Source organism: Arachis ipaensis, chromosome B08 (assembly GCF_000816755.2).
Source record: "Arachis ipaensis cultivar K30076 chromosome B08, Araip1.1, whole genome shotgun sequence".
NCBI classification, from domain to species: Eukaryota; Viridiplantae; Streptophyta; class Magnoliopsida; order Fabales; family Fabaceae; genus Arachis; species Arachis ipaensis.
Window position 1 is genome coordinate 125327137 of NC_029792.2, and position 12023 is coordinate 125339159.

At 36.0% G+C, this 12023-nt stretch overlaps 2 protein-coding genes across 2 annotated transcripts; both read left to right on the forward strand.

Moving 5' to 3' along the window:
- On the forward strand, positions 247-591 carry LOC110265386 (pathogenesis-related protein PRB1-2-like). Its single transcript, XM_021108365.1, has one exon. It carries the CDS (start codon positions 247-249, stop codon positions 589-591), a length of 345 nt encoding a protein of 114 aa, XP_020964024.1.
- LOC107611706 (pathogenesis-related leaf protein 6-like) lies at positions 10803-11453 on the forward strand. Its single transcript, XM_016313607.1, has 2 exons — positions 10803-11289; positions 11413-11453. The coding sequence occupies exons 1-2, from the start codon at positions 10803-10805 to the stop codon at positions 11451-11453; spliced, it is 528 nt and encodes a 175-aa protein (XP_016169093.1).

Here is a 12023-nt window from a genome sequence, read left to right on the forward strand (position 1 = left end):
AAACTACGAGCCTTGTTAAAACAATAATCCAACACAACACTTACCTCTACCTTTTGCAAATAAACAACAGAAAACAAAACAAAGATGAAAAGACTACTAAAAATTTTGGTGGTGTTATTAAAGCTTTTAAGTGTAGCTCCGTTGAGTTTATTAGCACAAAATCTTCCACGAGACTATCTTGAAATTCACAACAATGCACGTGCAAGTGTTGGGGTTGGGCCATTGAAGTGGGAGCCAATGCTAGAAATGGAAGCTTACGAGTTCTTGCATCAACACATAGTAGTTTTTTGCTCGAAGGAAGTGCCCGTGGCGCGTTATGTTAGCATGGGTCACAACATTGCACGCGAATTGGGATCCAAAAACTTCAGTGGAATCGATGCTGTGAGGACGTGGGTGGCACAGAAGAAAAATTATAACCACACATCCAACTCTTGTGTTGGTGGTGAATGTCGTGGTTATACTCAGGTTGTTTGGAAGACCACTACTCATGTTGGCTGTGCTAGAGTCATGTGCGACAACAAAAATGCAGGAATAGTTGTTAGTTGTGTGTATTTTCCTCCGGGCAACATTCCAGCTTTACGACCCTATTAATTAGTTCACGGTGAAAATTTAAGTGCAGTTATCATAAAGTTATTAATTAAAGAGGAGTGTTAGATAAATAATGACTATCTTAAACAACATGAATAACCGTCAATCAATAATACAAATACATTACACCCTAATTTAATACTACTCATTAAATTTAAGATTAATTTACTCTTTTAATCCTATTAATTCACATTGTTTAAAAATGTTGTTGGTTACCTATATTTTTCTTTAATTAAAAATTGTTAGATGATTTAATACGTTTGAATAAATTGTTATTTAATGGTCTAAACTAACAACTTCACGTAAAAATAACTTTACATGAGTTTACACCTTAGTTTATTTATTAAATAAAGTAAACTATCAATGGCGCTGATAATCAAGTATTAAACCTACTTTGCAGCAAGAAAAAGTATAGGTAGACAATAAAAATACTAAACAATATGAATAATAGATATATTGGATGTTCATTTTACTAGCTACATGTGTGAATTGTTATTCTAATATTAAGATTTGTTCAAAAAAATTATTGATTATCTAACATTACTCAACAACAATAACAATCAAGTATTCCAATTATGATCAAATTTCAATTAGTATCAATTTATCTAGCTATTCTAGACCTACATTAGAACAACAACGATTTATATACAAGTTTTAATTAGCATCGAATCCCAATTACTTTAAAGTGTTATTCTATACAAATTCGAATAAGCATCGGTTTGTCTATTCTAAAGTTACATTAAAATAACAACAATCAAGTATAAAAAAATTAATATAGAATAACTAAGGAGCATTGACTGCATTTAATTGTTATTCTTATTTTTTAGGAGTAGTATTATTCGCGTTAGATTTGAATAAATATATATTACAATCTTATTTAATTGAACGAATCTAAAAAGTAAATTGCATATTAAAAAATCAAAAGATAGTATCGAAATTATATAAATGAAAGCCATGATCAAGGGGGAGTAATGCTAGCATTCAGGGGGAGCAACTCACAATCCGAATGTCATCAAAGGGAAGTGTTCTTAACTCATTTAAATTTCTCTTTAAATTCCCTATTTTATCATGTTTGTCATCAAGGGGGAGATTGTTGAGCCTAGTTTGATTTTGGGTTAAGTTATGATGACAAACATTATTTTGGATTGAAAGCCCAATATTGTTTAATGTGTGCTTTATTGTGGCAGGCCCATATGACCAAGTCCACACTACTTCAGTCCAAGACCAGCTAGTGCTTCAGCATTGTAAAAGAGCCAAAGCTCATTGCACCGTTTAGCAAAGAATAAAAGGTTATGCATTTGGCAAAAGGAAAAGAAAGACAAGGACATCTGTCAACATCAAGGACAGCTGGGGCTCTAGCAAAGCAACAAGACACAAGGACTCTCACCTCTCCAAGGACAAACAGTAAAGCAAATTTCAGCAAAGGAAAAGCAAAACACAAAATTGCCAAGCAACAGAGGAAGTGGGTGAAGCTCCTCGTATGGCAGAGATCATGGAGCAGGATGCAAAAGAAGAGCATGCCAAGGAAGAAAGAAACACCAAGGACAGCAGAGGTAGTGGTCGAGCTACTCCAGCTGCAGAGGTGGTGAAGCAAGATGAAGAAAGGACTGCATGCCATCAAGGACAGCTCCAACGAGCAGCTGGCACAAGGAAATGGAAGAGGCAGAAATTCTAAGCAAGCTGAAGATATATAAGAAGACTCATTCCATCATTTCAAGTTAAGAAAGAGAGCACACACATTCAGAGCACCTTCTCTAACACAGAGCTGAAATCTCTTTCTTCTACTCAAGCTTAATTCTGATTTATTGTTATGGCTGTCTTGCGTTATTTTCTGTTTTGAGAAAAAGGCAATTATGTGAGGTTCAAAAGCCAAGAGAGAAAAGGCAAGAGTGATGCAAAAATAGCCACTGTTTGTTTTTCTGATGTAATTTGGGTTTATGAACTAGGATTAGTTCCCCTTGCCAAGTTGGGTTAGCACTTGGTGAGAATTGAATCTGTGTAGATTCTCCTTCCAAGTTGGGATAGCACTTTGGAGTTGCTAAGCTTTGGTGAAGAAAGCTTAGGGGTAGATACTAGTTGAATTAGGGAGTAATTCAATAGTATTGGTGTATATAACCTGAGAATTATAGTGAAAATTCCACCATGATTTGTGGTGGAGACTGGATGTAGGATTCATGGCACAAAGAATCCGAACCAGGATACATGCTGGCTTCTTTCTCCTCTTCTCTGCACTTATAATTTTCTGCATATGAGACTATTTTAAATAATCTCCTGCAACTCGAGCAACAGCAAAAACAGAATTTGAAACTTTAAGTTTTAAGCCAACTTGATTCAACCCCCCCTTCTCAAGTTCAACTAGAACCATCAATTGGTATCCAGAGCAAGGTCTCAAGAAGGCAAGCTTCACAGCTTGGAGTAAAGATCCATGGCCAACAACATGAATCCCAACATCGTGGCTTTCACTCTCACTGAAGGGCAGTCCAACAACAGACCTCCCTACTTCAATGGCAGCAACTACTCTTACTGGAAAGAGAGAATGAGAATCTTCGTGCAATGATAGTGGATGTTCAAGGCATATGACCGGAAGGGATACTTTCTTCATTAAACTCAACAAGTATAATGGAGGATTTGTCACTTTTGGAGATAATGGTAAAGGTAAAATAATTGCCATTGGTAAGGTTGGCAAAGATTTTTCAACTTGTATTGATAGTGTCTTCTTAGTTGATGGGTTAAAGCATAATCTATTGAGCATAAGTCAATTGTGTGACCTTGGGTATGCTGTAACCTTTAGGAAATCTGATTGTAGAGTCATAAATGAGAAAACAGGGGCTGTTTTATTTGTTGCCAAAAGAAGTGACAATGTTTATGGTATCACTCTAGATGATCTAAAAGTTCAAAATGTAACTTGTTTCTCTTCAATGGAATCTGAAAAATGGATGTAGCATAAGAGGTTAGGACATGCTAGCATGTTCCAAATCTCTAAGCTTGTAAAGAGAAGCTTAGTTAGAGGTCTTCCTAATATAAAATTTGACAAGGATATCACTTGTGATGCTTGTCAAATGGGCAAACAAATTAAAACCTCTTTCAAACCCAAGGAAGATGTCTCTACTAAGAAACCATTGGAGTTGTTACATCTTGATCTGTTTGGACCAACTAGGACTCAAAGTCTTGGAGGAAAGAGTTATGGCATGGTAATTGTGGATGACTATACTAGATCTGGCTGGGTGTTCTTTCTTGCTAATAAACATGAGTCCTTTTCTGTTTTTGAAAAATTCAGCAAAAAGATTCAAAATGAAAAAGGTTCAAAAATTATTTCAATAAGAAGTGATCATGGTAAAGAATTTGAAAATCAATACTTTGAATCTTTTTGTGATGAACAAGGCATATCACATAACTTCTCTTGTCCAAGAACACCTCAACAAAATGGTGTTGTGGAAAGAAGAAATAGAAGTTTACAAGAAATGGCTAGAGCTATGTTATGTGAATATGAAATTCCCAAGTTCTTGTGGGCTGAAGCTGTGAATACAGCTTGCTATGTTCTAAATAGAACCATCATTAGGAAGTTTTTGAAGAAAACCCCATATGAACTTTGGAAAGGGCATCCTCCCAATCTTAGTTATTTTCATGTGTTTGGCTGTAAGTGTTTCATTCTGAATGTCAAAGAAAATTTAGAAAAATTTGATCCTAAAACACATGAAGGGATTTTTATTGGTTACTCCACAAATAGCAAGGCCTATAGAGTTTATAACAAGAACTCCAAAACTGTTGAGGAAATCATGCATGTCACTTTCTGTGAGACTAACATTATTCCTAGTGTTTGCTTAGATGACAGTCCAGGTTTCGAAGCTGAACTACCCAAGAATGATGAGCCAGTTCAACAAAATTCAAGGTCTCAGGAAGCTGCACCTACTAGCAACGAAAATTCCAATTCTGCAGGAGACAATTTGGAATTATCTCCTGTTGTTGCAGAAAATAATGATGCAGAGGCCATTGTTGATCAAGAGGAACGTGTATTCTCACACCAGTCAAAAAGACCAAGAGAATGGAGTTTCTGAAAAACTATCCTGAAGAGTTCATAATAGGAAATCCATCCACTGGCAGGACTACCCGTTCATCTTTGAAAAGAGCCGAATCCACCAACCTTGCTCTCTTATCAAAGATTGAACCACAAAACATCCAAGAAGCTCTTGCTGATCCTTCATGCGTGCTAGCTATGAAGGAAGAATTGCTGCAATTTGAGAAGAACTAGGTCTGGTCATTAGTGCCTTATCCAAATGGAAAGAAAGTCACTGGCACTAAGTGGATTTTCAGAAACAAACTGGGTGAAGATGGATCTATAGTCCGAAACAAAGCTAGATTGGTTGCTCAAGGATATGATCAAGAGGAAGGGATTGATTTCGATGAATCCTTTGCACCTGTAGCTCGAATGAAAGCCATCAGATTGCTCCTTGCATATGCTGCTCATTGTGGCTTCAAGTTGTTCCAAATGGACGTAAAGTGTGCTTTTCTCAATGGCATAATAGATAGAGAGGTTTATGTGGCTCAACCACCTGGGTTTGAAAACAAATCTTTTCCTAATCATGTTTTCAAACTAGCTAAGGCCTTATATGGTTTGAGACAAGCTCCTAGAGCTTGGTATGAGAGGCTTAGCTCATTTTTGTTGAAAAATAATTTTCAAAGAGGAGCCACTGACACCACTTTATTTATTAGGAACTATCATGATCATTTTATTCTTGTGCAAGTTTATGTTGATGATATTATATTTGGTTCGGCTAATGAGGATTTGTGTGCAGATTTTGCTAAGCTTATGACCAATGAATTTGATATGAGCATGATGGGAGAACTCAATTTCTTCCTAGGCTTGCAAATCAAGCAAACTGCAGAAGGCATATTCATCCATCAAGAAAAATATGCAAAAGAACTTGTCAAGAAGTTTGGGCTGGACTGTGCTAAACCTATGGGAACCCCCATGCATCCTAACATCAAGCTTGATAAGGATGAACATGGTAGAGATGTTGATGAGACACGTTACAGAGGGATGATTGGATCCCTAATGTATCTAACCTCCTTAAGGCCTGATATCATCCAAAGTGTTGGAGTCTGCTCAAGGTTTCAATCAAAGCCTAAGGAGTCACATCTCTCTGCTGTCAAGAGGATTATCCGATATGTACTTGGTACCACTAATTATGGGTTATGGTTTCCTAAGACTGATTCTTTTCAATTAGTGGGTTTCTGTGATGCAGATTTTGCTGGGGATAGGACTGATAGAAGAAGCACAAGTGGCATGTGCTGCTTTCTTGGGAAATCTCTCATTGTTTGGTCTAGCAAAAAGCAAGCTACGGTAGCACTGTCAACAGCAGAAGCTGAGTATATTGCAACCTCCTCTTGTTGTTCTCAATTATTATGGCTGAAAACTCAACTAGCTGACTATAAATTGAATGTCTCAAATATTCCATTATTTTGTGACAACATGAGTGATATCAATATTTCCAAAAACCCTGTTTTGCACTCTAGAACAAAGCACATTGAAGTTCGTTTTCATTCTATAAGAGAACATGTGCAAAATGGAAATTTAGATATTCAGTTTGTTAATTCTGAGGGTCAGCTAGCTGATATATTCACCAAACCATTGATAGAGGAGAGGTTCTGCAAGTTAAGAACTAAACTGGGCATTCTAACTTCATCTCTGTTTTCTTAATGTTTCTGATAATGAGATCTTTTGTGTTTTGTCTCTTGAATCGCGGTGAGATTTTTTGGCAGATGATGAGTAACCTTCATTGAGTCACTATGAAGCCTACTGGATTCAAGCCTGAATGATGAACATCTCGTGCTGGAGCAGTCTCGACATATGGGCTTTCTTTACTGAATCCAATTGAGCCCATTTCATAGTTGCTTTTTCATTTTTTGAAAATAAGTTTTTGGGCCTCATTTAGAATTTGTTTTCAAATCCAAATTTTATTTTGTTTTTGTTCCCATCTGCAACGTACAACAATTACAGCTGTCACTTCCTATACGTTTTCAAAGTTGGGATTTTTATTTTTTCAAGGTGCAACCTTTACACTTCTCTAAGTTTATAATAACTTCCCACTGCATACATCCATTCACACCACTCTCCACTCTTTCATCTTCTCCGAACCAGTGCTTCTATAAATATGGCTCGAAAGAAGAGAGTTGCTCACAGAGGCTCACACAGTGGCACCCACCGTTCTGATCACACACACTCTTCTCCCTCTCATTCCCCCACTCATTCCTCACCATCTCCACCACCAAACCCTTCTCCTGACATGGCGCGCACGAAGACCACTGCTCGCCGCCCTGGCGTTGCCCCTCGCCCTACACCTCCTCCTCATCCACCAAACATGTCTCAGCCTAGCTCTTCCAAACCTAGCTCTTCCAGAGGAAAGAGGCCTCTTCACGAAGACGAAGAGACTTGCCCCACTCAGAATCGCCATACTCGCGGTACAGTCATTGGCTTTGACCTCCGTCCTGTTGCTGAACCTAGACTCTCAAATCCTATTGCTTACAAGTCATTTTATGCTGATTTTCCTGATGAGTCCTTTGATCGTCGTCGTTTTCAATCTCTCATGAACTATCTATTTTTCTGCAAAGATATTTACAAGCGTAAACTCTGTCCCTCGAAGCTTGTCAATCTTGACAAACTCCGTAGAAAAGGTCTGAACTTTACCCCATTGTTTGCATATCAAGGTTGGACATCCATACTGTCCATCAAAGAGAAAATTTACCCTGATTTGGTAAAACAGTTTTATAGCAACATGTCCTACAAAGAAGGGAGAATCGCCTCTTTTGTTAAAGGCAAAGTGATTATTCTTGACAAATATCACCTAGGCAAAGCCCTAGATTACCAGGATCGAGGCCCTGATGTCTACACCTCTGGTAAGTGGGACGAAACGCTCAATGTTTCATACTTTGATGCCCTAAGCACTGTCTGCATCAATATTCCTCTCTTAGAAGGTAACACTCCTACTCATAAGTCTCTTGGTCCAGTCCGTGCCCAACTGCACAGAATTGTAAATCACGTCATCTTGCCTCAGAGCGGCTCTTTTCAACGCGTCTCATTCTGTGACACACTGGTTTTGTATGCACTGCTTTCAAAAATTCCCATCTCTTTTGCTTACTTACTTGTAAGGCATATGTATTCTTGTGTTAGTACCAAAAATGCGTTACCATATGGCATGCTTCTTACAAAAATTTTTCAATATTACAATGTTGATTTTGGGGCTGAAATTGCCATAGATTGTAACTCATATATTAAAGGGGGTGGTGCAGTAAAGAAAACAGCTCCCAAGCGTCGCCAAACTGATGACAGCACTGATGTTCCCTCTGTTGATGAGGATCCTCTGATTCTCCCTTCCACATCCACTACCATCAAGGTCATGACCCGTATTTTGAAGAATGTGCTTGAAGAATTTATCAATCTGACTGACCTTCTTCTCCATCATGGTGCTGAGCGCAAAAGGAATCAAGTTTTGGAGGAGAATGCTCTTAAGAAGACCAAAGGAAGGATTCGCATTCTGAGGGACTTTGTGGAGGATGTTGAGGTTGGCCTCACCACATCTGACAATGAGGGGGAGGACGATGGAACCTCTGATGAATCCAACTCTGATGCCTAGCTCATTTTATCTCATCTGTGATTATGACTTAGTTTCCTTTTGAACTTGTTAAATATTTTGGATGACTGTAAAGACTTTAACTACTCTGCTACTTAAACTATATGCACTAGCCACTAACAAATTTTGTGCAGGTTGTTTTTTCCTTTCCTCCCTTGATGACAAAAGGGGGAGAAAAGAAAAGGAATGTTAGTTTTGGCTGAATTAATAGTAATAGTTAAGAACAATGTTTTGTGGTGCTATAATTTATCCTGTGTTGTGCTTAGTGTTAATTGCTCTGTGCTTCCATTACTGTGATATATTGTTTGGATATATTGGTCTTGGCTGTTTTTAAGTTTTGTTCAGGAAAAGATGTAAGCCATGATCAAGGGGGAGCAATGCTAGCATTCAGGGGGAGCAACTCACAATCCAAATGTCATCAAACGGAAGTGTTCTTAACTCATTTAAATTTCTCTTTAAATTCCCTATTTTATCATGTTTGTCATCAAGGGGGAGATTGTTGAGTCTAGTTTGATTTTGGGTTATATTATGATGACAAACATTTATTTGGGTTGAAAGCCCAATAGTGTTTAATGTGTGCTTCATTGTGGCAGGCCCAAGTATACTAGCTTATGTTGCAGCAGCCCATCAAAACTAATTGAAAAGCAGCTCACATTGTTCCTTGGTATAGCCCAATTCAGAGCACCTTCTCTAATATAGAGCTGAAATCTCTTTCTTCTACTCAAGCTTAATTCTGATTTATTGTTATGGCTGTCTTGCGTTATTTTCTGTTTTGAGAAAAAGGCAATTATGTGAGGTTCAAAAGCCAAGAGAGAAAAGGCAAGAGTGATGCAAAAATAGCCACTGTTTATTTTTCTGATGTAATTTGGGTTTATGAACTAGGATTAGTTCCCCTTGCCAAGTTGGGTTAGCACTTGGTGAGAATTGAATCTGTGTAGATTCCCCTTCCAAGTTGGGATAGCACTTTGGGGTTGCTAAGCTTTGATGAAGAAAGCTTAGGGGTAGATACTAGTTGAATTAGGGAGTAATTCAATAGTATTGGTGTATGTAACCTGAGAATTATAGTGAAAATTCCACCATGGTTTGTGGTGGAGACTGGATGTAGGATTCATGGCACAAAGAATCCGAACCAGGATACATGCTGGCTTCTTTCTCCTCTTCTCTGCACTTATAATTTTCTGCGTATGAGACTATTTTAAATAATCTCCTGCAACTCGAGCAACAGCAAAAACAGAGTTTAAAACTTTAAGTTTTAAGCCAACTTGATTCAACCCCTTCTCAAGTTCAACTAGAACCATCAATATTTATTGGATTAAATTCTTATCAAAAATAAATAAATAAATTTTAATTTTTTTCATCTCTCTAATATTACTATTTTAAATTATTATCTTTCAAATATTACTAGAATATTATCCTTTCATCTCTCTTATGTGATTTTATTTTAATTTTCTATTTACAATTTATAGAGTTTCTCCTCTCGATAACTTTTGGTTTAGATGGTCAGATTATTCTCAAATTTGTTTCTATTATTTATTTTCTTTATCTTTTTATGTGATAGCTAGTATCCGTTCCTCAATTCAAGAACCATTATTTTTGTTTTTAACGAATGAATGATGAAAAGTTGATAACGCACCAAAAGGAATAAGCAATATGTGAACAGGAATGTTAGGGGCAACAGAATTTATGATATGTAATTATTATTAATATTTTTAATGGTATAAGATAATATTTAATGATATAAAATTATTCAATGCTAGGGAGACAAAAAAAAAATTAGAAATTGTCTTATTTATTATTCATTAATTATCGTTACAATTAATAAATATTAAATAAAATAAGTTATGACTGTTTTTGACTAATTTTCTTTGATTACCAAATATTTTCGCATTTTTTTAGATAATTAAATACTGGCCAAATTTTAAATAAAAATGTTGATCCTTAAACTTTTTCACATGTGAATTATCATCTCTTCCTTCAAGACCTGCTCAAAGTCATAGACCTTTCTTTCATTGTGTTTGTAAAGTTTTTTTTTTTTCCTTTTATTTAGATCTATCTTATAGTATTGAAGGCTAAAGCAAAAAGTATTCTTTAACTTTGAATGTTTAACCAATTTTTAAATTTAGGCAAGTTAATGCCGGCGAGTAGTGATATTGTGGAGTTGGCAGGAAAAAAACTAAAAAAAATGAAATTTCAAAAAAAAAAAAAATAATTAATCTTAGGGACTAATAGTCTAATATGTTGAGTCCTTAATTAAAATTTGGTATGGTATATACATATATAAAATTATGTAACCATTTACATTTTACAAGCCTTTTTGACCCCTCAAGTTCTAAAGGAGCCAAGGCACATTGAGCTGCTTCAACAATTAACACCCTTTTAATGACCTTCTAGATCCTCTAACAAACTAATAAATATGTACATATTGAAGTTCATCAAATGACAACTGGCAAATAAATTGCCAATCAATTGTCATATATATATATCCAATTAATCCTCATTAAAACAATAATCCAACACAAAAGAGACCCACCTTTATTTTTGAAATCATCCTAGTCTCCTAGAACAAAATTAATAAAGAAAAAAGAAATGAAAAGGTTACTAAATATTTTAGCGTTGTTTGTAAGTTTTGCGAGTATAATTCCATTGTGTTGTTCAATAGAAAGACTAAGCTCTCCAGAGTTCTATCTTAAATATCACAACGCTATACGTGAACATGTTGGGTCTCCAGCGCTGAAGTGGGACCGAGAAATAGAAAAACATGCTCGCAATTTCGTGAATGCACACAGTGTGGACTGCTTAGCAAAAAAACCTTCAATTAGCAGCGGTATAGGTTGGAACATTGCACGTAGCTGGGGCAATTACACCTTTGTAGGAGGAGAAGCTCTGGTGCAATGGGCCCTTCAGCATGAAAATTACGATCATGTAACTAACTCGTGTGTTGGTGGTGAATGCCATGCCTTTACTCAACTTGTTTGGAAGCAATCTACTCGTTTAGGCTGTGCTCGAGTCACGTGCCACAATCATTCAGGCACTCTCGTTAGATGTAACTATGAACCTCCCGGTAATATTCCAGGTCAACGCCCCTATTAATCAATTGAGAAAGTATAGGGAGCCAATGACCTAAGCGTACAATGTGTACAATGAAGATTTAGAAAGTATTAGAGATATGATTATTAGTGTTACATTGTCCTGTCAGGTTATGCTTTTGGGATGAGTGGTTTCAGGACATGGTATTAGAGTTTCAGATCCGAAAGATTAAGAGTTCAAACCTTGATGAATCCAAAATTAGCTTTTTATAACATGAGATGTTTATTATCCCTGGTATTCGGATGGTTATCCCTGTTATTCGTTCGGAAAGTTATTCTGCATAGTATAGGTGATGTTCAATTTATTCATAAACTAAAGATTTAGTCTATTGTACACATCGTACACTTAGGCCATTAACTCTCTAGCACTACTCTAATCAATTACTTAATTCATTATTTTTCCCTCATGGATTATAATGAATTACTACATGTACAAAATATGACTGAATTTAAATTTGTTATTATGAAGATAATTAAATAACATAAAATAAAAAGATAAAATTATCGATTAATACGAGTTTGCATTTTTGTTGACTAAAAATATTTAAAATTTAGTTCGACCTAAAATCTCATATAAATTATGAACTTAAAAACATATTTTGTTGGGTTCGAATTTGTTATTTTTATTTGATATATTTTTTATATTGAATTCGAATCATATTTTAAGTGAATCTGGCTTAATTCAAAGTCATGTTAAATAACTAATATGTATACATATTAT